Raw genomic sequence first — 23,460 nt, 5'->3', positions numbered from 1 at the left:
TCCACTTTCACATCACTTTCACTCTAATTTCACTTTTACTCAATTTTTATTTTCACTCTACTTTCACATTACGAAAATTTTATTTTCACTCCACTTTCACTCCAATTTCACTTATACTCAGTTTTTATTCTCAATCCACTTTCACTTTACTCAAATTTTATTTTTATTACACTTTCACTTCACTTTCACTCCAATTTCACTTCTACTCAATTTTTATTTTTACTCTACTTTCACTTTCCCTCAAATTTTATTTTTACTCCACATTCACTTTCCCTCAAATTTTAATTTCAATCCACTTTCATTTTTAATTAAATTTTATTTTTCTTCCACTTTCACTCAAAATTTATTTTAACTTTACTTTACTTCACTTTTACTTAAATTTTATTTTCACCCCACTTCACTTTCACTTTTACTTAAATTTTATTTTCACTCCACTTTCACTTTCACTTTTTCTCAAATTTTATTTTAACTACACTTTCACTCAACATTTATTTCCACTCCTCTTTAACTTTCATTCAAATTTTGAGTAAAATTCAACATTTCTCTATAGCAAAGGTCAAAATTTTTTTTAGTAAAAGTGAGAATTTTTTTCATATCTGTGAAAATTTGTTGAGTGAAAGTGACAACTTTTTGAGTGAAAGTGAAAATAAGAATTTTTTTATTGAAAGTCAAAATTTTTTTAATGAACGTAGCAATTTTTTTAATAAAAGCGAAAAAACTTGTCACTTTTAATAAAAAAAAAAATTTGACTACACTAAAAAAAATTGTCTCTTTCACATCAACTCAAAAAATGTTCACATTCCTTACAAAAATTTTCACCTTCACTAAAAAAATTTTGACTTCACTTATAAAATTTTTACTTTCCTTAAAAAATATTCACCTTCACCCAACTAATTTTCATTTTTACTCACAAAATTTTCACTTTCACTTTGACTACAAATATTTTCACTCAAAAAAATTCTCACTATCACTCAAAGAATGTTTTCCTTTGACTCAAATTATTTCCACTTTCACTTCAAAATTCGAAAATTTCCAAGTCAAAGTGAACATTTTTTTAAGTGACTGAATATTTTTGGGTTGAAAATTAAACAAAGTAAAAAGTAAAAAAAAGTAAAAATAATTAAAGTAAAAATATTTTTTAATGAACATACAAAATTTTAAGGAAAATTAAAAGTGAAAATTTGTTAGTGAAAGTGAAAATTACATGAACGCATCCCTGGTCAAAAAGTCTAATGAAATTAAAAATCTAATAAAAAAAATTGAGATTTAAAAACTTAAATGGTTGCCTTGAATGAAATTGTCATTTTTATGACTGTGAATCGAAAGTATGTAAACTTAACATTTTAAAATTCTGAAAATAATTAAATTAATCGAGTGTAATTTAATTGGAATTATATTGAAAAAAATTGAATTTTTGTAACGAATTTTATCAAAATTGTTAAAAATAATTGTATTTCTTGGAATAATTGTTTTAAAAGTTTTATAGAAAAATTGAAATTTTTCTATAAATTTTTTTTATTTATGAAAATATTTCAATTTTTGTGAAGAATTTTATTATTTATGAAAATAATTGAATTTTTGTGTACAATTTTATTATTTATGTAAATAATTAAAGTCCTGCGATTTTCACATTGACATTTTAAATTCCGATTTTATAGCGTAAAAAGTAAAAACTTGGCTTTTTCACATGTTTAATTATTTATTTTTGATTTTTTGGAGTTTGGCCATTTTTATTTTGGATTTTTTTAACTTTGGACTTTTTTCCATGGATTTTTCGTTCTGGATATTTTGAATTGGATTTTTTGTCCTGTAATCTAAATTAATAATCCAAATAAGAAATTTAGTTAAACTGCTTACAACTATTTTGCATAAAATTGTTTAAATAAACAATTGTTGTTATTTTTTAACATTTTTCCCATTGCACCATAAAAAAATTTTGATTTGACATTTAACATTATTATCGGTTATTATAAGTAGGTCCGAAATTGCAAAATATGACAAAAACTACATCTTTCTATGTGCAATGGGTTAGAAGTTAATATGTAACAACAATTAATTGTTTAAACAATGTTAAATAATAACTAGCAGATTTAATTTAATATTTTATTTAAGTTATTGATTTAACATTAAATAATAACAATTATAAAAGCTGACAAATTTATAGAAATTTGCTTTTCTCTATTTTGTTTTGGAAATTGTTATAAATAATCAATAATAAATTGTTTAATCAAATGAAAAGTTCATTGTAATATTAGTAAAATATATTGTTTATCCTTAGTAACCATTAGTAGTGAAATACCTTCATAATTCCAACTTTTCTTTACATTATGCAAAAAACAATAATCCGGGTGTTTTATAGTCAGCATACATGTATAAATAATATTTATAAATTAAATAAACAATAAGAAGTGTAAAAAAAATTGTTTCTTTATTCTTTTTTGGTTTTTTTACCGTATCCAGAGCAGCTATTAAAAATTAATATTAAAAAATTTTTTTTTTTTAAATTAGTTATCGAGGAATGAATATTACACAGGGTAAGTTTTATCCTACCTTAAGGTGAAGGTTAAGCTCGCCGGGTTAAGATTATTAATTTTTAGTTTTGAAGAAAGAATTTTTCAAGGTTTCTCTATATTTGACAGTTTTTGGCTATATTTCTAAAAGTTCTAAATTTCGAAATTTATTTTTCAAAACCAGTTATAAACAAAGTTTAAAAAGTTGTCCAACCCTGACTATATTCCCCTAATTAATATTCATAATTTCCGCTTTTTGGCACAGATGTCGATATTCCCTTAATTAGCCAATATTGGTCGCTAAATATGTATCTAGATAACATGTCAGTTAATAATCCTCTAATCATGCGTGTATATGAATTTATGAATCTTGATGATGTCTCTATATATCTATCCCTTGGTGTATATTTAACAGATCTATGTATGCAAAAGACGAAATGTGCTACGGTAATTTAGTTGACCCTTTTTTTTTGACTTTTTCCAAGTAAATAAAAATGCAGTAACCCTCTCACGTACTCTTGTGTAAAAAGGTTTTTTTTAAATATACATAAAAGAAAATGGTGTATATTTCCTGAGAATGTGGGGGTTGGGAAAAAGGTCAACCAACGGCAAACAGAACTGAAAAGATATTCCATTTTATCGCATTTACATCATATATGAACTCTAAAAGTTTAATGCTCACAAACACCCGAATAATGTTGTTTCTCTATTTTCATATATTCTCAAAGTTTATTATATTCACGGAATAATATTTAGGTCGCATGAGACATCTCAATTTAATTATATACTCTGCTATGGCCGGAAACTCTAAAACTGTTTACTACAAGATTTTTAATGTTTCAATTTGTACGTTCTTTCGAATTATGATAAAAAAAGTGACAATTTCGTAAATAAGGTTCAATTTGCAACTTTTTTTTAACTAAAAATGAAAATTTTACTTTCAGGCCTCGGATATTATAACATTTACGACTTTTTTTTTACTATTTTCAAAAAATGCGACTTCTTTCGACTTTTTTTTGAAAAATTACGACTTTTTCGACTTTTTTCCCAAATATTGCAATAATTTTTAGTATAAAATGAAACTTATTTCGATTTTTATATATAGTGTGAAAAATAACTATAGAAAAATCTTCAAAAATGATTTTTTAATAATTTCTCTATTTAAATTTTCGAAATTTACAATTTGAAAAGAGTTTCAATAAATATTGCAATTATTTGTAAAATTTAATTGAAAATAATTGATTTTTTAAAAAGTGTTTTTTAAAAATTTTTGAAATTCAACTTTGGTAGAATTTTAATTGCAAATTTTGAAAATAATTGAAATTTAATATAATTTAAAAAAAAAATTTATATATTTCGAATAAATTCAATTATTTTTTAAAATCTTAATAAATCCTTCGAAACAATTCAATTATTTTTATAAATGGCAAAATTATTCGCAAGAATTCAATTATTTTTATAAATAGTAAAATTCTTTGCAGGAATTCAATTATTTTCAAAACATCTTTAATTGAATTTCTCGGAAGAATTCAAATATTTTCAAATATTTCTAAACAAATTCAATTATTTCCTAAAATTTTAATAATTTTTTCGAAACAATTCAACTATTTTTATAAATATTAAATACTAAATAAATTTTTAAAACTTACAATAAAAAAAGAGTTTCAATAATTGAAATTTTGTGAAATTTAATTGAAAATATTTGATTTTTTTTAAAGTGTTTTATAAAAATTTTTGAAAATCAACTTTTGTAGAATTTGAATTGCAAATTTTGAAAATAATTGAAATTGAATTCCTCGGAAGAATTTAATTTTTAAAAAAATTTAATATATTTCGAATAAATTCAATTATTTTCTAAAATCTTAATAAATCCTTCGAAACAATTCAATTATTTCTATAAATGGCAAAATTATTCGCAAGAATTCAATTATTTTTATAAAATAGTAAAATTCTTTGCAGAAATTCAATTATTTTCAAAATATCTTATTTTAATTTCTCGGAAGAATTAAAATATTTTCAAATATTTCCATAAAATTCAATTATTTCCTAAAATTTTAATAATTTCTTCGAAACAATTCAACTATTTTTATAAATATTAAATACTAAATAAATTTTTAAAATTTACAATAAAAAAAGAGTTTTAAAAATTGAAATTTTGTAAAATTTAATTGAAAATAATTGATTTTTTTCAAAGTGTTTTGTAAAAATTTTTGAAAATCAACTTTTGACGTCTTTAATTGAATTTCTCGGAAGAATTCAAATATTTCTATAAAATTCAATTATTTCCTAAAATTTTAATAATTTTTTCGAGAAAATACAACTATTTTTATAAATATTAAATACTTAATAAATTTTTCAAATTTACAATAAAAAGAGAGTTTCAATAATTGAAATTTTGTAAAATTTAATTGAAAATAATTGATTTTTTTCAAAGTCTTTTATAAAAATTTTTGAAAATCAACTTTTGAAGATTTTTAATTGCGAATTTTGAAAATAATTGATTTCTCAAAAATTTTAATGAAAAATCTTTTAAGTGTAAATTTAAAAATGGTAATTAATGAAAATTAACTTCAAAAAAATTATATCATAATATTTTTGAAAAAAATAATTCTTAGAATTTTTTGCATTCTAATTTTGTAAAATTCAATTATTTTCAATATTTTCAACTACAAATTTCCAAAAAATTCAAATACATACAAAAAATAATAAAATTAAAATTTTTTTCAATTATTTTTAACATTTTAACAACATATGACTTTTTTAGATTTATTAAAATTTTGAAGAAATTGCGTTTATATTAATAATTAAAATTCTTTAAAAATTCAATTATTTTTGAAATATAAATTACCAAATTGCAATTGTTTGGAAATTTTTCAATTCTTTATCATTGAAACACTATTATCTTTCATAAATTATTTTTAAAATATTTTTGAAAAATTAATTTTAAGAACTTCTTTATTATAATTTTTTGAAAATTAATTAATAACTTAAAAAGCATGGACAGTTAGAATCATTATAAAGAACTAAAAACAAACAAGAAGTATTTAAATATTTATTGAACGAAATACATACATAACATAAATTGTTATTTAATAATAAGATATCTAATATTCCATTGTTAAAAATCATTTAAGTTTACTGATTTTAATTTAATTTAAAAATTACAATCCACTGGAACTTCTTTAATCGTTGACAAAATTATAAGCGGACAAAATATTTTCATTACAAATCCGCAAGTCGTCATAATAATAGAAATAATATACACGGAAAAAAATATTCTATTTATCCTACAACGCAACTTTTGTTGAATACACAAAATCAGTTTGCAGATGGTGAAAGAAATATACTGTGGATAACACAGTAATTTTTTTCCGTATATTAAAAATAATATTAATTGTAATGCTAATTGTAATAAAATAATATTAATATGAATAGTATTAGCAAAATAATATTTTTAATAAAATATTTAATAATGTTAATGTAATAAATTCAAATTAATGTTTGCAAACACAAATATCCCAAACTTGGAGTAAGTGAATATAGCAAATTTTATATTGCTAATAACAACAATTATTCATTTTCATGACGCCTATTGAGAGACCTCTCTCTCTGTCTAGCTGCTCGTTGTGCTAATTTTAATGAAAGTTCATCCATTAGACTATCCTTAGGTTCTAATTTATGAACACGACGTGCTCTATATGAAATCGGCTTCAGCTTAGTTGCTTGAATGTCAGCCAAAAGTTGGCCTCTCTGTTGAAAAAAATTAAACAAATTTAGCGTAAAAAATACGTACAACATTATTTTAAATACAAAACTATTCTTATGCACTGAGAAAAAATGCCATCGAATCAATGACAGGATTTAAATTATTTTTAATAAGATTTTTGAGTAATTACTTCGAAAAAATGTAAATGTTTTCAAAAGTTTTATTGGAATTCTTCAAAAGAAATCAATTGTCAATTATTTTTAATAATTTTTTTTGCAGAAGTTTCTTGAGAATTTTTGAATTGCCATTTATTTAAAATACTATTTTCAGAAATTTCGATTATTCGGAAATTTTTCATTTAAATATTATATTGGAAACTAAAAACTTGATATAATTTCAAGAAAAAAAAATTCTATTAAACTTTTTCAAAAAAATTAATTCTAAAGAATTGTTTGTTAAAATTATAACTAATTTAGATTTTCAAAAATTTTAATTCGAAATCTTTTCAGAATTCATGCTTTAATGCTTTTAATATTCAATTATTATTTAAAAGTTTAATTAAAATTCATTTTTAAATCAATTTTTATAAGAAAATTTCACGAGAATTCAATTATTTAAATAAAAAAAATTAATAATACATTGAATAATCCAATGTTTAGCAAAATTAAATTGTCATAAAGAATTTTATTAACAAATTTTTAAATAATTGAATTTTTTCGGCGAATATTAATAACTTCGTTCTTAAATAAATATTTAATCATTACCTATTATTATTTTTCTACAGAAATTACAATTTTCAAAAATTTTTAATTCAATAACATATAAGAATATTATTATAAAACATGAAAATATCGATCACTCCGAGTCTTCGACTCGGAGTAATCGTTTTCTTCATGTTTTATAATTATTAAAACTGGATACTACCATTATTTTATATTATAAAAATATTATTACTGTAATTTCTTCAAAATTATTTTCATTTCAATTGAATTCTTCATTTCTAGAATTTTAAACTAAAATTCTTCTTTAAATCAATTTTTTAAAATAATTTTTGAAAAAGTTCTTTTTTTGAGAATTTTTGAATCCATTTGTTTACAATTCAATTTTACCTAAAATTTCGATTATTCTGACATTCTTCATATATTAGAAATTAAAAACTTCAAATAATTAAAAAAAATTCCATTAAACTTTTTGAGAAAAATTAATTCTAAATTTCCTTAAAAATTTTGTCAAGAATTTGATTATTTTTATAGATAATAAAATTATTCACAGGAATTCAATTATTCTCAAAAATTTTGAATAAAATTTTTCGAAATAATTCAATTATTTTTAAAATTGACAAAATTCTTCGCAAGAATTCAATTACTTTCAAAATTGATAAAATTCTCCGCAAGAATTCAATTTTTTGCAAAAATGATAAAATTCTTCGTAAATATTAAATTATTTTCAATATGTATTAATTTTTTACGTAATTTCGATTATTCTGAAATTCTTCAATTAAATATATATTAGAAAATAAGAACATGAAGAATTAAAGAAAAATTCAATTAAACTTTTTTAAAAAATAAATTCTACAGAATTGTTAATTAAAAGTATGAAAAGTTCAAATTTTCAAAGATTTTAATTTGAAACCTTTTGGAAATTCAATTATTTCTAAAAATTTACGTTATATTGCTTTCAATATTCAATAATAATCTAAAATTTTAACTGAAATTCATTTTTAAATTAATATTTACTAAAAAAAATCCATGAAAATTCAATTATTTAAATACGAAAATTAATATTTTATTAAATAATTGAATGTTTCTTGAAATTGAATTCTCATAAAGAATTGTATCAACAAATTTTTAAATAATTGAATTCTCTTGACAAATTTTAATAAAATTTTTAAAAATAATTTCATTTTTCGGAAATTTGATTAAAATTTTTATTAAAAATAATTGCATTTCTCCAAAGAATTTTTTAAGAGTTTTTGAAAATAATTAAAATTTTGCCAAGAATTTTATTAAAATTTTTGAAAATAATTGAATTTCGGAGAAAAATTTATAAAGATTATTGAAATTTTGACAAGAATTTTTGTAAATTGTTGAACACAATTAAATTTCTGCGAAGAATTATATTACTTTTGAAAATAATTGAATTCTTGAGACGAATTATATTAAAATGTCTTTTTAAATAATTGAATTCTTTTATGAAATTTTATTGAAATAGTAGACATTGAAAATAATTTAATTTTGACAAATTTTTGAAATTTTTAAAATTTTCTGCGAAGAATTTTATTAAAACTTTTTTGAAAAAAAAATTAAATTGCTACAAAGAATTTCATTAAAATTTTCGAAAATAATCTAATTTTTTCAAGAAATTTAATTAAAACTTTATAGAAAATAATACTTAAATTCTAATAAATAAATTGTAGCAAAGGTTTTTAAAATAATTGAATTTCTTTGATGAATTTTAAAAAAGTTTTAAGAATAATTTCATTTTTCGAGGAATTCAATTAAAATTGTATTAAAAATAATTCAAAGTCTTCGATGAGTTTTATTATTTATAAAAATAATGAAATGTTAACGTAAAATTTTATTAAAATTTTTTTTAAATAATTGAATTCTTTTGGAGAATTTTATTAATGTAGTAGATTTATTAAAAATCATTGAATTGAGGAAATTTTTTGAAAATAATTGAAATTTTACCATGAATTTTATTAAAATTGTTGGAAATAATTGAATTTCTAAGAAGAATTTTACTACTTTTGCAAAATAATTGAATTTCTGCAATCATTTGTAATTGCTTCAAAAATCAATTTCTTTTAGTGTTTTTAATTAAAATTCTTCTATAAATCCATTTTTTTTAATAATCAATAAAAATTATATATATTAACAAAAACTAATTTCAGAAGAATTTGAATAATTAAAATTTTTCAAAAATCTACGTTCTTTAAGACGATTTCTAATTAAATTTTACAAAATTTTAAATTAAAATCTTTTGAAATTCATCTATACTGATGAAAATTGTAAACGTAACTTTTTTATAATTTATAATTAATTTTGAAATATTTATGTAAAATTAGATTTCAAGAATAAACTTTAGAAAAGAACAATTTTCCAGGATTTCGATCAAAATTCTCTGACTTTTTCAGGTTTTCCAGGTTTCTAGGTTGCGTGGCAACCCTGAATTTAAATAATAATTAATTTTTTTGAGGAATTGAAATTAAATTTTTAAGAATAATTACATTTTTTGCGCAATTCCTGTAAAATTGTATTTAAAATAATTGAAGTCCTGTGATGAATTTTATTGTCTATGAAAAAATTTTTTTTTAATAATTGAATTCATTTGCAAAATTTTTAATAAAAAAGTAGATTTTGAAAAACATTGACTTTAGGAAACTTTTTGAAATTAATTGAAATTTTGTAAAGAATTTTATTAAATTTTTTGAAAATAATTGAATTTCGGGAAAGAATTTTATTAAATTTTTTGAAAATAATTGAATTTCGGAGAAGATTATTGTTTATAAGGATAATTGAAGTTTTGAAGAGAATTTTAAAATTTTTTTTAACAAAATTGAATTTCTGCGAAGAATTTTATTAGTTTTGAAAATAATTGAATCTCTGCAATCATTTTTAACTTTTCCGAAATTCAATTTTTTTTACAACAAAACGTTTTGGTACCCGTGGAGTCAGCCTAGCTCCTTGAATTTGAGACAAAAGATGGCTCCTTGGCTGAACTCTCTGTTGACAAAAATTATACATAATTATAGAAAACATTACATATTCTTTTGAATGGAAAACTATTTTTAAGGTAATTCTCGATTTTTTAGTCCTACTTTTTGAAAATTTTGGATTTTCTAATATGTGCAGAACATTATTGTCTGACTGTTACCTTATAACCTTACCTCATCTAAAGCCGAAGAATCAGCAGAAGAAGCACCACCCCAAGCACCTTCTTTCTCTTCCTGAAAATTTAAAGCTTTTGATGAACATTTCTATAATAGGAAAAGAAGAAGAAAATAAAACTATTTTTTAAAAACTAAAATTGGAATTTTTTCACAAATTTATATTTCAATTGCCCTGTAGAAAATGTAAACATTAATTTTTGAATGATTTCAATAAATCTATTAGGGTAGACAAAAATTTAAAAATTTGAAATCCTCTTTTCAATCTCTAAACATTGGAGTACGAATTTTTCCGAATTTTTCCGTTTTCAGGTTCAATAGAGTTTTAAAAAGAGGGGATCATATAGGATCTAAATTTTAACTCGAAAATGCAATTACACATTTTATTTTAACTACAAATTCAAATTATTATTTAAGGGTGACTGCCTCCTAAGAATAAGTGAATTTCTTAAAAATTTGTACACAATAAAAATTGGAGATAAAATAGAAAAGTAAATTACAAAATGTTAATTTAGTTAAACTTACGTTTCTAATCGATGATCCTCGCATTCCGATTGCTAGATCGGTGGCAAAGAAAATTAGTAGTAAAACACATTTTAAAGAGATCATTTTTTAAAAATTTTTTGGGCAGATTACTACTGAAATATTACTTAGATATGTAAGAAAAGTAATTGAAAATTTTCAGTAATGTGAATAAGTGTTTGTTGCTCGATCGTATTTATACTCAACAAGTGCCTGCAGTGTAATCCTTAGAAGGCATGCGCTGTCATAAAAGAGAAATAATTTACTTATCAAATTTATAGACATTACATTTTTCTTTTTGCATTCCAGTGATAATACTCTTAGAAATTTTTAGAAAATACATGACTTTGAATTTGAAAAATTTTACTTTTTACTGCTTTAAAATTTTGCTTTAAAAAATTGACTCTTCTCGGTATTTTGTTTAATTTTTATAAATAATTGTTAAAACATGGTTTAAGGCTCAAAATTTATGAAGTATGCCACTAATTTTTCGATGGAGATATTTTTATATGTCTTAACATTTAGAATTTTCATGACTTTGACTTCAAAAAAATGAAAATTTAACTTTTTACTGCTTTGAAATTTTTCTTTGAAAACTTGACTCTTCTTGGAATTTTTTATAAATTTGGTAAATAATTTTTGTAAAAAATGGTATAATCATGAGATTTTTAGGTTTTAAAGTTGGATATAACAATTCGTAGGTTAACAGCAGTCGCCATTAGCTTGAGTCACTTAGGCAAAAGCTATGATTAATAGAATTAAAATTAACTTGAATTTCTACTTTATCAGAATTTTTATTTAGTTAAATTATCATTTTTCAAAATATCCAGCTAATTCATAAAAATAAAAAAAAACGATATTTTCTTTTTTCTAACAAAAAACGAAATATTAGCAATTAATTTTTAAATTAGCATTGTGTCTTATAAATTTGATCAAAAATGTACAAATATAGTATTTTTTAAGACTTACAGTAAAGCTATGTTTCATAAAAAAAATTCTAACAATTTTAAAAGAATGTCAAAAATTTTAATTATTTTCATAATTTTCCTCAATTCATTGTTTTTTATTTACTATTTTAATAAAATTTTTCAAAAAATTCAATTATTTAAAAAAAAAATTTGATAAAATTCTACACAAACATTCAATTATTTTCTAAAATATAAAAATTTCACAGTATTTCAATTAGTTGAAAATTAAACTAAAATTTATTTACATTTTTTAAAAATTGTTTGTAAAATTCTTAGCAAGAATTCGATTATTTTTAAAATGTCTTTTGTTTATAAGAAATTAATTATTTTCATTAATAATAAAATTCATCGGAAGAATACAATTATTTTTAATACTATTTTTAATAAATTATTATTCGAAATAATTAAATTATTCTTTCAAATTTTCATAAAATAATTTAAAAAAGTCAATCATTTCAAAAAATTTTAATCAAATTTTTTATTCAATTGTTCCATTCAATATAATTCAATTATTTTTACAAATAATAAAATATTTCATAGGAATTCAATTACTTTCAGGAATTTTATTAAAATTCATTGCAAAAATTCAATTATTTTGAAAAGAAATAAAATTTTCCTTTAAAGAAATTCAATTATTTTCAAAAATTTAAAAATAATTCTAGTCAAGATTTCAATTATCTTTATGAAAAGCAAAATTCTTAGCCGAAATTCAATTATAATTTTTTTTTTTAAATTGGTCAGCCATATTGGATCCGCCATTTTGAATTTTTGAGGTGAAATTCGTTTTTGGCAACCCCAAAAACCCCCGAGTAACAAGTTTCAGGCGAATCGGGTGAATTTAGAAAAAAATCGACGCCATATTGGATCGGCCATCTTAAATTTTGAATTTTTATCTAAATCTTGTTTACAGTCAGTTTTTTTCGAATTTTATTAATTTGTGAAGAAACTTGACGTGATGGCGGAAAACTGAGTTCGGATTCGAATTCAGCGACCCAAAAAACATATAATCTTTAATTTTAATAAATAATCATTTTTAAAAAAATGGTTTAAGGCTCAAAATTTCTGAAGTATGCCACTAATTTTTAGATGGAGAGTTTTTTTATATTGCATAATATTTGACCCCAAAGTTAATTTTGCAAAATTAAAAATTTTTCAATAGTTATTGTTTAAACAATTTTTACGCATTACATTATTGAAAAATTTTTTCCTACCATTTTATTTGATGAATTTTAATAAAATTTGGTATGAGTAACATACAATAATCATAATTTCGAACAAAAAATATTTGTTAGATTTTGTTTATAATTTGTTTAAAGTAGCAACAATTATTATAAACAAATAGAAATAAAATAAACTTCTCCTAATTTCGTATTTTTTCTGGTCAATTATGAATTATGATTCCCTATTTTATCACAAGTATTTCAAAAAAAAGAAAAGTTAGTACCTTGCATTAGGTCAAAAGTTATTAATATTTTTGTGACCGCGCTCGCAGCGCTCCACAGTGGGATAAAAAGATAAAATTTGGTTCAAATGAACTTTTAGATCACAAGTTTTAACCAAATTAAAAAATTAATTTTTTCCTCGCACTTAGAACTAAATTCTAAAAAAATCTGTGAAAGTCGATTTTTTAAATTTTGTTTCATAAATTTTTAATGTTAATGTAAAGTGTAAAAAATAATTTTATAAACTTTTTAATATATTTTTTCAAAATTTTTTTTCCATACTCAATATTGCATACATTTTATGTTTTTAATTTCCAATTGTTTAACAACAATTGTTTAAACAAATTAATAAAAAATTTTAAATACTTGAAAACTGTTGAAGCTAATCGACTCTATTTGAAAAAATAAGAAAATTTTGTATGTGTCATTTTTTACTCAAAGTCGTAGTTTGTTTATAAAATTGTTATAAACAAATTATGCTGGATAAAAGTTGTTTTTTCCCAAGAATAAACAAATAAATTTTAAGTAAAACTGACAATTGGATTCATAGGCAAATGGAAAAAAAGGTATACCTGTTTTTTTGTTTTTAATTTCCAATTGTTTAAACAAATTAATAAAAATTTAAAATTTTTTGAAAACTGTTAACGCCAATCGATTCTACGGGGAAAAATAAGATTGTTTTGTAATAAGTATATCTTTTTTTTCAATTTGCCTATGAATCCAATTGTCAGTTTTACTTAAAATCTATTTGTTTATGCTTAAGATGAAACACCCTTTACCAAGCATAATTTGTTTATAACAATTTTATAAACAAAATACGACTTGGAGAAAAAAATGACTCATACAAAACATTCTTATTTTTCCACGTAAAATCGATTAGCGTTAAGTTTTCAAAAAAGATTTTATTTTTATTAATTTGTTTAAACAATTGTTGTTAAACAACAAAAAAAAAAAAAAAAAAAAAACTGGTAAATCTTTTTTTTAGTTTTTTAATACAATGGCTGGTTTCTTCATGGGACTTAATGGGAATAGAATTAAAATTAACTTAAATTTCTACTTTATCAGAATTTTTTATTAATAAAAATTTTTTAAATTAAAAATTTTTTATAATTTTTTATTTTTATTTACACAAATTTTAATTTTTAAGAATTTGTTTTCTGTTTTGGTTTTTGTAACTTTTGACCATATTTTCCATCTCATCAGAAGAAAAAAAAAACGCTATTTTCTTCCTTGTAACAAAAAACGAAATATGTATTTGTGAATAAATTAACATGGTGTCTTATAGAGTTAATCAAAAACCTACAAATATAATATTTTTGAAGACATACAACAGTGGAATCTTTTGAATGCATGCGCTGTCATAAAAAAGAAATAATTTACTTATCAAAATTTTAAACATTACATTTCTTTTTTTCAATCCATTGATAATAATACTGGAAATTTTCAGAAAACACGTGTATTGAATTTGAGAAATTGAATAATATTTTACTTTTAACTGCTTTAAAATTTTTCTTTAAAAAATTAACTCTTTTCTGTACTTTTGTATAATTTTAATGAATAATAATTATTGGAAAAAATTGTTTAAACATGTCTTTTTCACGGTTTTGATGTTAGATAATAATTGTTAGGTTAGCAGCATTTCCTCATTAGCATTTATTAGACAAAAGATATTTTCAATTAAATCGAAATTAAATTAAAATTAACTTGAATTTCTACTTAACAGAATTTCTAATTACTCAAATTGCAAATCAATCAAAATTTTTTTAAAGTATAAAATTTATTTTAAAAAATTATATGACAAAAGTTATTTTGTATATATATATAAAATTGGATCAGTGAATTTTCAATTAATGTTTACTCATATTTTCTTCAAAAATAACTTAAAATAAAAAAACAAAGAAATCCAGAAATAAAACACAAACGAAAAATCAAAGTTAGCATCGAAAACCAGTGTTTAAAAATTTAAATTATAAATATTTCGTTTTAATACTGGAGAACTTCAGTGTATATTATTAATTAGGCGCAGAAAAAAATTTTTGCAATGTGATTCGTACGAAAATAAAAAGAATATTAAAAACATGTTTTATACGGATTTTTGTTGAATCTAGTAAAAGATTTGAAAAAACTTGAAATTTTCATTTCTTCAAAGTTAAAATTTTTTTTATTCTTTCCCAAGACGTGGTACCCCGATAAATTTTTATGGAAAATGACTATTTTACATTTAGAAGCTATTCAAAAAATTAAGAGAAAAAAACGTTCAGGTTTTTGAGGAAATTAGATTTTAATTTTTTAAGAAAATTCGCAGTCATTTTGTTAAATTTCAACATTTTTCAATTTAGGTAACTCATGGGTTTTAAAAGAGCATATAAGCTACAATTAAGGATAAAAAGAATGATTTCATTATAGATAAAAGGAAAAAGATAGAACCAGTAGAATCTTTTAAAAATATTTTTAAGTCATTTTCTTACAATCGTACTTTTTAGTTTAAATTCTTGAGGAATTAATTGCTTTGACTTTCAAAAGTTTGAAACATTGAAAAATATTATTTTATTGTAAAAGTATGTTTTTTAGTAGCAAGCAATAAATGCAGCAAATAGAAAGATATAGAACAATACTGGTTTTTAATCTCTAAAAATTTGTGCTGCTCTTTATTTATTAGAAAATTTTTCATTTTATTTCATGCACATTATTTACTGCTTTAAAATTTTGACTTTAAAAAAATATATATAAAGCTGATAATCAGAGACCCTGGAAACTCTGGTGTAATAATGCGTAAAAATATTATTAATAAAAGAAAATATATTTTGTTTACAATTTTTTATTGACAATATTAATTAAATGTCTCATTAATGCCAAATACCTCTACTGCTCGCAATTCGTAATCGATTAAAATTTTTATTTTTTAATAAGCATTAAATTCTAAAGAAACTTGCTAGTCGTTATAATAAGAATAATAAAATTATCGCTAATAGCTTAAATAGTAACAATATCGGCAGCCGGCCATCTTCTATGCAGAAACAGGAATTAATAAATGATCGACACAACCCTTAATTTTCTTATATTAAAAATTTCTTTATTTGCATTGACTTCTCACTACAAAACTATAAGTTCTCTATACAGTCTATACACAAAAAGAAACGAGCAAAAAAGATTATTTTAATCCTAGAATGATTTAAACATTGCATCTTATTTTAATCCATTTTGTTGTTAAAATAACACCTTAAAATCTAGTGGAAGCCAAATCGTCCTCTTCATTAGAATTAGGAGAAGTATTCTCTTTCTCTCTATCTAATAGTTTCGATAAATCTCATGATTCTTCATCCATTAGATCATCTTCAGGTTTCGATAAAACAATACGACGTGGCACCTGTGAAATCGGCTTCAGCTTAGCTCCTTGAATTTGAGACCAAAGATGGCCCCTTGGATGAACTCTCTGTTGACAAAAATTATACATAATTATAGTAAACATTACATATTCTTTTGAATGAAAAACTATATTTAAGGTAATTCAGAACGTATTATGTACCTTTGAAATCGGCTGCAGCTTAACTCCGTGAATTTGAGACCAAAGCTGGCTCTTTGAATGAACTCTCTTTTGACAAAAATTATACAAATTTGTAGTAAAAATGTAAAAGATACTCATTTATTAACCATGATTTTAGTTCTGTGAAAGCATTGTTATCATCGAAAATGTCATTCTTTTTTAAATACCAATGCTTTAAATGCATTATTCAATTCATTTGTTTTATCAAAATTTGATTACTGTTCATTTGTCAGGCATACTGACATACAATATCTTATTGATAGTTTGGAAGCATGTCATAAAAAGTTTATAAAATTTATTAATTGGAACGTCAATGGATTTTACCCTTTAGATTCGGATTATTCTGAACTATGTATATTAGATTTAAAACTCATTGTATTCGGGACAGGAATGATATTCTCCAGTTTCTTTACCTTTGAAATCGGCTTCAGCCTAGCTTCTTGAATTTGAGACCAAAGATGGCTCCTTGGATGAACTATCTGTTGACAAAAATTATAAAAATTTATAGTAAACATTACATACTCTTTTGAATGAAAAACTATTTTTAAGGTGATTCTGAATTGACAGGAAGTAATTGATGACCCTACAAACACCCATTTTGTTGATTATATGTGTATCATTACCTCATCTGAAGCAGAAGCATCAGCAGAAGCAGCACCACCCCAAGCACCTTCTTTGTCTTCCTTTGAGATTGAAACATTGGATTCAGTTTTCTAAAGAAGGAGAAAAAATATAACTGTAAATTATGAAGTACTATTACGAGATTCACCGGAAAGTGATCACCATTATTACTTACAGTCGATTCATAATTTATCAATTCCTTCCAGAAACTTGATGGAAGTTCCAAAAGTTTCTCAATGATCTACAATAGAAAGAAAAGAAAAAAAACTATTGTCATTTAATTCTAAAATTAAAAACTTAATGATTTGCAAATTTTGAAATTAAACAATTATCTGCCTTCGTTTGTTGGTTATTTAAAGCAGCGGCTGCCATTAGGTCATCATACTGAGAATTCATCAAAGTTGGTCCAAAGACTATACCAATGTTCTTAGGATTCATTCTATTTATCTCCTTCTTTTCTACTACTTTTTGCAAGTGTACCATTAAGTAAGCAAGAGTATCTCGAATATCTTGTGGAAGTTTAATTATTATATCTGTAATTTTATTTTTCAAGTCTTCCGAATTTTCCATTTTCAAGGCATCTGAGAGTTGATTGAATGTTGTTTCATCGATAAGTGATGGTCTCAAATTCCTAAAAAATTTTATTTTTCGTAATTTCTCTCTCATTACATTATAGTAAATGTTTTGTGAATAAAAATTTACCGGAAAAGTTCTTTGAGATATGATGTAATTGCAGTTACATCATATTGCGATATATCCGTGTCTAAAAATTGACAATCTTTTTCCAACTTTTGTACTTCAGTTTTACTACCAGATAAGCGATACAATCCTTCATGTTCCAGTCCAGATCTTTCCACTTCTTCTACCAATTTTTTTATAAGTGGATGTACCAATAACCTATTAATGCGACGATCAATTCTACCCTAAATGTAATCAGTTTTTGTAAATTTCTTTAAATTCACAAAGAAACCCGCGTAACAAAATGTTGACTATCTCAAGGCTCAATTAAAGCTCAAGATTTGCTTGAAGCTGAAACTTTGTCTATTACTTCCCAGTGTGCACATTTCGGAACAATTCCGGAACCGTTCTGTAACTGTTCTTTATTTTCATTAACTGTTACAGAACAGTTCCAGAACGTGCACACTGGGTTAAGATTGGCCTAACACAAGTTTTGAGCTTTAAGTTAGCCTTTAGCCTTGAGAGGGTTTTTTCCAAATAATGGAAAGAGTCAGGCAAAGTATGGGCAATGGCTAGATACAATTTTTTACTTTTCTATCAAATTTTATGTGCCCATTTTACAAAAATTTAAAGAAATTTGTTACAAAAACTTATAAATTTTTTAAAAACTAATATGATTGGCAATATCATAATTTTCAAGATTTTGACTTTACCTTAAAGAATGGAAATTGCACAAAAATTGTTTCTAGCCATTGGTACACAGTTTTCTGGAAAGTATCATTTTATTTGGCAACGTTTTGATACTGTATAATGTATCAAGTTGATACGAATATAACTATCTTTTTTAAGAATGATAGTCAATACAGTATCATTTTTTGATACGTGTATTTGTATCAATGTAATACTGTCATGGCCGGTTCGCATTAACTTGAAATTTAAGTAATCAATTTATTTAGTTTTATATACTCTTATGTATTAAAAATTGTTTTATTTTACATATTAACAGTGACAAATGTGAGAAATTATATAAAATGAGCACATTATTTAGAAAAAACTTGTATTGAAATACACTAACCTCAATTCACGTTGTTGTGACATTTCGATTAAAGGTAACTTTACAATTTCTGGAGATTTTTGGCTCAAGGTATAGGGAAATATTTAAGGGTGCGTTCATTCCGTTCTTAATAGTATGTATTTAAAATTTGATTATTACTATTGCTGATGAATTCGATGTTATTTAATATCAAATGGTAAATAATTATAATTTATGTTATATATATATAATAATAGTGGTTTTCGTTATTTGATGTTTAATAATTTTTTATATATTTAACTGTGTAGGTCGATATTTTTAGAAAAAATATCAGTATAAAAGTGACAAAATGTAGTTTCCAGTGAATATAGGGTGTTTTAAATAGAATATTTAGTGAATAAAAAAAGGAAAAATTAGAAAAACTTATTATATTTGACAAAAGTAATCATTAAAGCATTTATTTATTACATATTTAGAGCAGATTAATGTTTACTTATTGAATAATTAATGTTTAAAGTTGGAGATGTCAGTTCTACCGTGAGATGTATGCGTGTGTGTGTAAAGCGATAATAATATACTACTGATATATCGCCGCGCATTTGTCACGACAGATGGCGGGACTGACATTCGAACTGCTTTCTGTTTTATCACATTCAAAACAAGAAATAGGAAAACCAACTTTTCAAGATGAATTTTATTTAAATCAATTCTAGAAATTGATATTGAAATTAACCTTTTTTTAATTTAATTGCTTACAAAGACAATTATTAGTATATTTAATAAAATATGAAAAATAAAAACGCAGAAATAAATAAATAATTATACTAAGAAAGATAAAATAGGCAATTTTTTCCCGTTTTCTTAAAGTTATTAGAAAATCTAATTTTTCAAAATGCAATTTTTTATTTGTTAGTTGAGTTAAATATAACTGAAAATCAATTAAAATAAAATTGAAACTTCTTCTTTTTAAAGAAAACTATTTTTTTTGTGGCTTCAATAGAACAAAATGGAGAAAATATTAATATTTAAAAATATAAAATTTAGTCCCAACCCCCAAAAGATAAAATAGATGTTTAAGACCAATTAAAGTAACATTTAAACTCCTCCCTCTTAATAAAAGCTTTTTTTATTAGTTTGTTCAATAGAACAAAATGGAGAAAATATTAATATTTTAAAATATAAAATTTAGTCCCAACCCCCAAAAGATAAAATGGATGTTTAAGACCAATTAAATTAACATTTAAACTCCTCCTTCTTAATAAAAGCATTTTTTTATCAGTGGGTTCAATAGAACAAAATGGAGAAAATATTAAACTTCAAAAAATATAAAATTTAGTCTCCACCCCTCACAAAAAAATTGACTGCTATTAGCCAATAAAAAAAGATTTAAACTCCTCCTATTTTCAAAATCAACTTTTCTATTTGTTGGTTAAGTTAAACAAAATAGAGAAAAGATTAATATTTGAAAAATAAAACGTATAATTCCAACCCCCAAAAGAAAAAATAAAGTCTAGTAAACAATAAAAAATTAAATTAAAACTCCTCCTATTTTTTCGGAAAGGTTTGTGGTTAAATTTTATATTTTTAAAAAAAAAAGTTGAAAATAAAAAAAAAATAAAAAATAAAAAAGTTGAAAATAGGAGGAGTTTAAATGATAATTTAATTGGTCTTAAACATGCATTTTATCTTTTGGGGGTGGGGACTAAATTTTATATTTATAAATTTTAATATTTTCTCCATTTTGTTCTATATTGAAGCAACAAATCAAAAAAAGGTTTCTTTAAGAAGGAGGAGTTTAAGTTTTATTTTAATTGGTCTAAATCATCCATTTTTCCTTTTGGGGATTGGAATAATATGATTTATTTTTTAAATATTAATTTTTTCTCCATTTTGTTTAACTCAACCAACAAATAGAAAAATTGATTTTGAAAATGGGAGGAGTTTGTTTATAATTCTTATTGGTCTAAATCATTCATTTTTTCTTTGGGGATTGGTATTATAGATTTTACTTTTCAAATATTAATTATTTTTTCCATTTTGTTTAAGTCAACTATAACAAATAAAAAATTGCATTTTGAAAATAGGAGGAGTTTATTTTTATTGGCCAGAAGTCTTTTTTTCTTAATGGGTCAAGAATAAATGTAACTTTTTAAAAATTAAATATTCACTCCCTTTTTGTAAAGTTGAACCAACGAATAAAAAAAATTGCTTTCTTAAAGTAGGAGGAGTTAGAATCTCATTTTAATTGGTCTAAAAATTAGATTTTCTAATAACTTTAAGAAAACGGGAAAAAATTGCCTATTTTATCTTTCTTAGTATAATTATTTATTTATTTCTGCGTTTTTATTTTTCATATTTTATTAAATATACTAATAATTGTCTTTGTAAGCAATTAAATTAAAAAAAGGTTAATTTCAATATCAATTTCTAGAATTGATTTAAATAAAATTCATCTTGAAAAGTTGGTTTTCCTATTTCTTGTTTTGAATGTGATAAAACAGAAAGCAGTTCGAATGTCAGTCCCGCCATCTGTCGTGACAAATGCGCGGCGATATATCAGTAGTATATTATTATCGCTTTACACACACACGCATACATCTCACGGTAGAACTGACATCTCCAACTTTAAACATTAATTATTCAATAAGTAAACATTAATCTGCTCTAAATATGTAATAAATAAATGCTTTAATGATTACTTTTGTCAAATATAATAAGTTTTTCTAATTTTTCCTTTTTTTATTCACTAAATATTCTATTTAAAACACCCTATATTCACTGGAAACTACATTTTGTCACTTTTATACTGATATTTTTTCTAAAAATATCGACCTACACAGTTAAATATATAAAAAATTATTAAACATCAAATAACGAAAACCACTATTATTATATATATATAACATAAATTATAATTATTTACCATTTGATATTAAATAACATCGAATTCATCAGCAATAGTAATAATCAAATTTTAAATACATACTATTAAGAACGGAATGAACGCACCCTTAAATATTTCCCTATACCTTGAGCCAAAAATCTCCAGAAATTGTAAAGTTACCTTTAATCGAAATGTCACAACAACGTGAATTGAGGTTAGTGTATTTCAATACAAGTTTTTTCTAAATAATGTGCTCATTTTATATAATTTCTCACATTTGTCACTGTTAATATGTAAAATAAAACAATTTTTAATACATAAGAGTATATAAAACTAAATAAATTGATTACTTAAATTTCAAGTTAATGCGAACCGGCCATGACAGTATTACATTGATACAAATACACGTATCAAAAAATGATACTGTATTGACTATCATTCTTAAAAAAGATAGTTATATTCGTATCAACTTGATACATTATACAGTATCAAAACGTTGCCACAACTTGATCTGCAATATACTATCAATTTGATACTTTTCATAAAACTGTGTAGAATCAATATTGCTAATGAGCGAAACCAATGGTTTAAGAATAGAGACAACAAAATTTAATTTTTCATTTAATCAACTGATATAAACACAAAACCTAGGCTAAATGAAATCCTGCGCATAATTTGCGCCAATGTTGCGATTATTAGGTTCCGGAACCAGAAATTTTTTTTTACTTATACATGTTACTTCAAACGACAAATGAAGAAATTTCCAACAGTTTTTGGGTGGGACAATATAACAGGGCGCTAGATAGGCATATTGAAAATCTATTATGTTGTATAAAACGAACTCCGGAACATGAAAAATGTTAAAACTCCAGTATTTAAATTAAAATGGAAACTAATTCTAATTCCAATAATTTTGAGATCCCTGGTAAAATTTTCAGACTAATTCCGGATTAAATACGGACAGATTAGTACGGATTAGTCCGAAAATTGTACGAAAAAGGTCTGAAAATGATCCGCGCTAGTTTGATATCAATCCGAATGAAAACCTGAATCCGAAAACACTCCGGAGTAATCCTGAATGTCTACGAATTCAGTCCGTAATTAGTTCGCAACAATCCAAATTTATGACTGGTGAAGAATTCTTCTAAAATAAGAACGGAATCATCGGAAATCAATATGTAAAGAATACGGAATCAGTCCGCAACAATCCGAGCTTAATCTAGTTAAAAAAAACTTAATCCGCAAAATGTCCGGAGCAATCCGAACTCTGTAAGCAAGAAATCCAGTATTAGTCCGCAACAATTTGGAATTAAGTGTATCAAAATCCTATTCTGAAACAAGTACGGAACAATCCGAAATATGTATGCTAAGAATCCGAAAATTGTCTGCAACAATCCGGATTTAATCCAACTAAAAGGTATAATCCGAAACAAATACGAAATAATCCGAAATCTGTACACAAAGAATCCGACATTAGTCCGCTTCAATTCGGAATTAGTGTGGTAAAATGATATTCGGAAACAAATACGAAACAATCCGAAATATGTATGCTAAGAATCCGGTAATAGACGGCCACCCGAATCATATTATATTCCTGATAAAAATTTCGGACTAATCCGGATTAAATCCGGGTATATTAGTGTGGATTAGTCCGATAATTGTA

The 23,460-nt window shown here is 23.2% G+C and overlaps 2 protein-coding genes across 2 annotated transcripts in view; both read right to left on the bottom strand.

Moving 5' to 3' along the window:
• Positions 1-5,553: 5,553 nt before the first annotated feature.
• On the bottom strand, positions 5,554-10,806 carry LOC122503308. Its single transcript, XM_043613794.1, has 4 exons — positions 10,631-10,806; positions 10,106-10,165; positions 9,882-9,941; positions 5,554-6,260 (listed from the first exon to the last, which is right to left on the bottom strand). Exons 1-4 carry the CDS (start codon positions 10,712-10,714, stop codon positions 6,081-6,083), a joined length of 384 nt encoding a protein of 127 aa, XP_043469729.1. The 5' UTR covers positions 10,715-10,806; the 3' UTR covers positions 5,554-6,080.
• A 5,278-nt stretch (positions 10,807-16,084) lies between these two features.
• Positions 16,085-23,460, bottom strand: part of LOC122503302 — a 41,918-nt gene continuing 34,542 nt past the window's right edge. Inside the window, exons 14-20 of the mRNA XM_043613787.1 lie at positions 17,905-18,125; positions 17,539-17,833; positions 17,378-17,443; positions 17,205-17,294; positions 16,995-17,060; positions 16,564-16,629; positions 16,085-16,470 (exon numbers count right to left, since the gene is read on the bottom strand). Of these exons, the coding sequence (XP_043469722.1) occupies positions 16,345-16,470; positions 16,564-16,629; positions 16,995-17,060; positions 17,205-17,294; positions 17,378-17,443; positions 17,539-17,833; positions 17,905-18,125 (930 nt within the window). The 3' untranslated portion in view covers positions 16,085-16,344. The remainder of the gene's footprint in view (positions 16,471-16,563; positions 16,630-16,994; positions 17,061-17,204; positions 17,295-17,377; positions 17,444-17,538; positions 17,834-17,904; positions 18,126-23,460) is intronic.

The sequence above is a fragment of the Leptopilina heterotoma genome, unplaced genomic scaffold, assembly GCF_015476425.1.
Source record: "Leptopilina heterotoma isolate Lh14 unplaced genomic scaffold, ASM1547642v1 Lhet_26, whole genome shotgun sequence".
Lineage (NCBI taxonomy): Eukaryota > Metazoa > Arthropoda > Insecta > Hymenoptera > Figitidae > Leptopilina > Leptopilina heterotoma.
The sequence above is the reverse complement of the archived record's forward strand: the minus strand, read 5'-3'. Positions and strand labels throughout refer to the sequence as shown.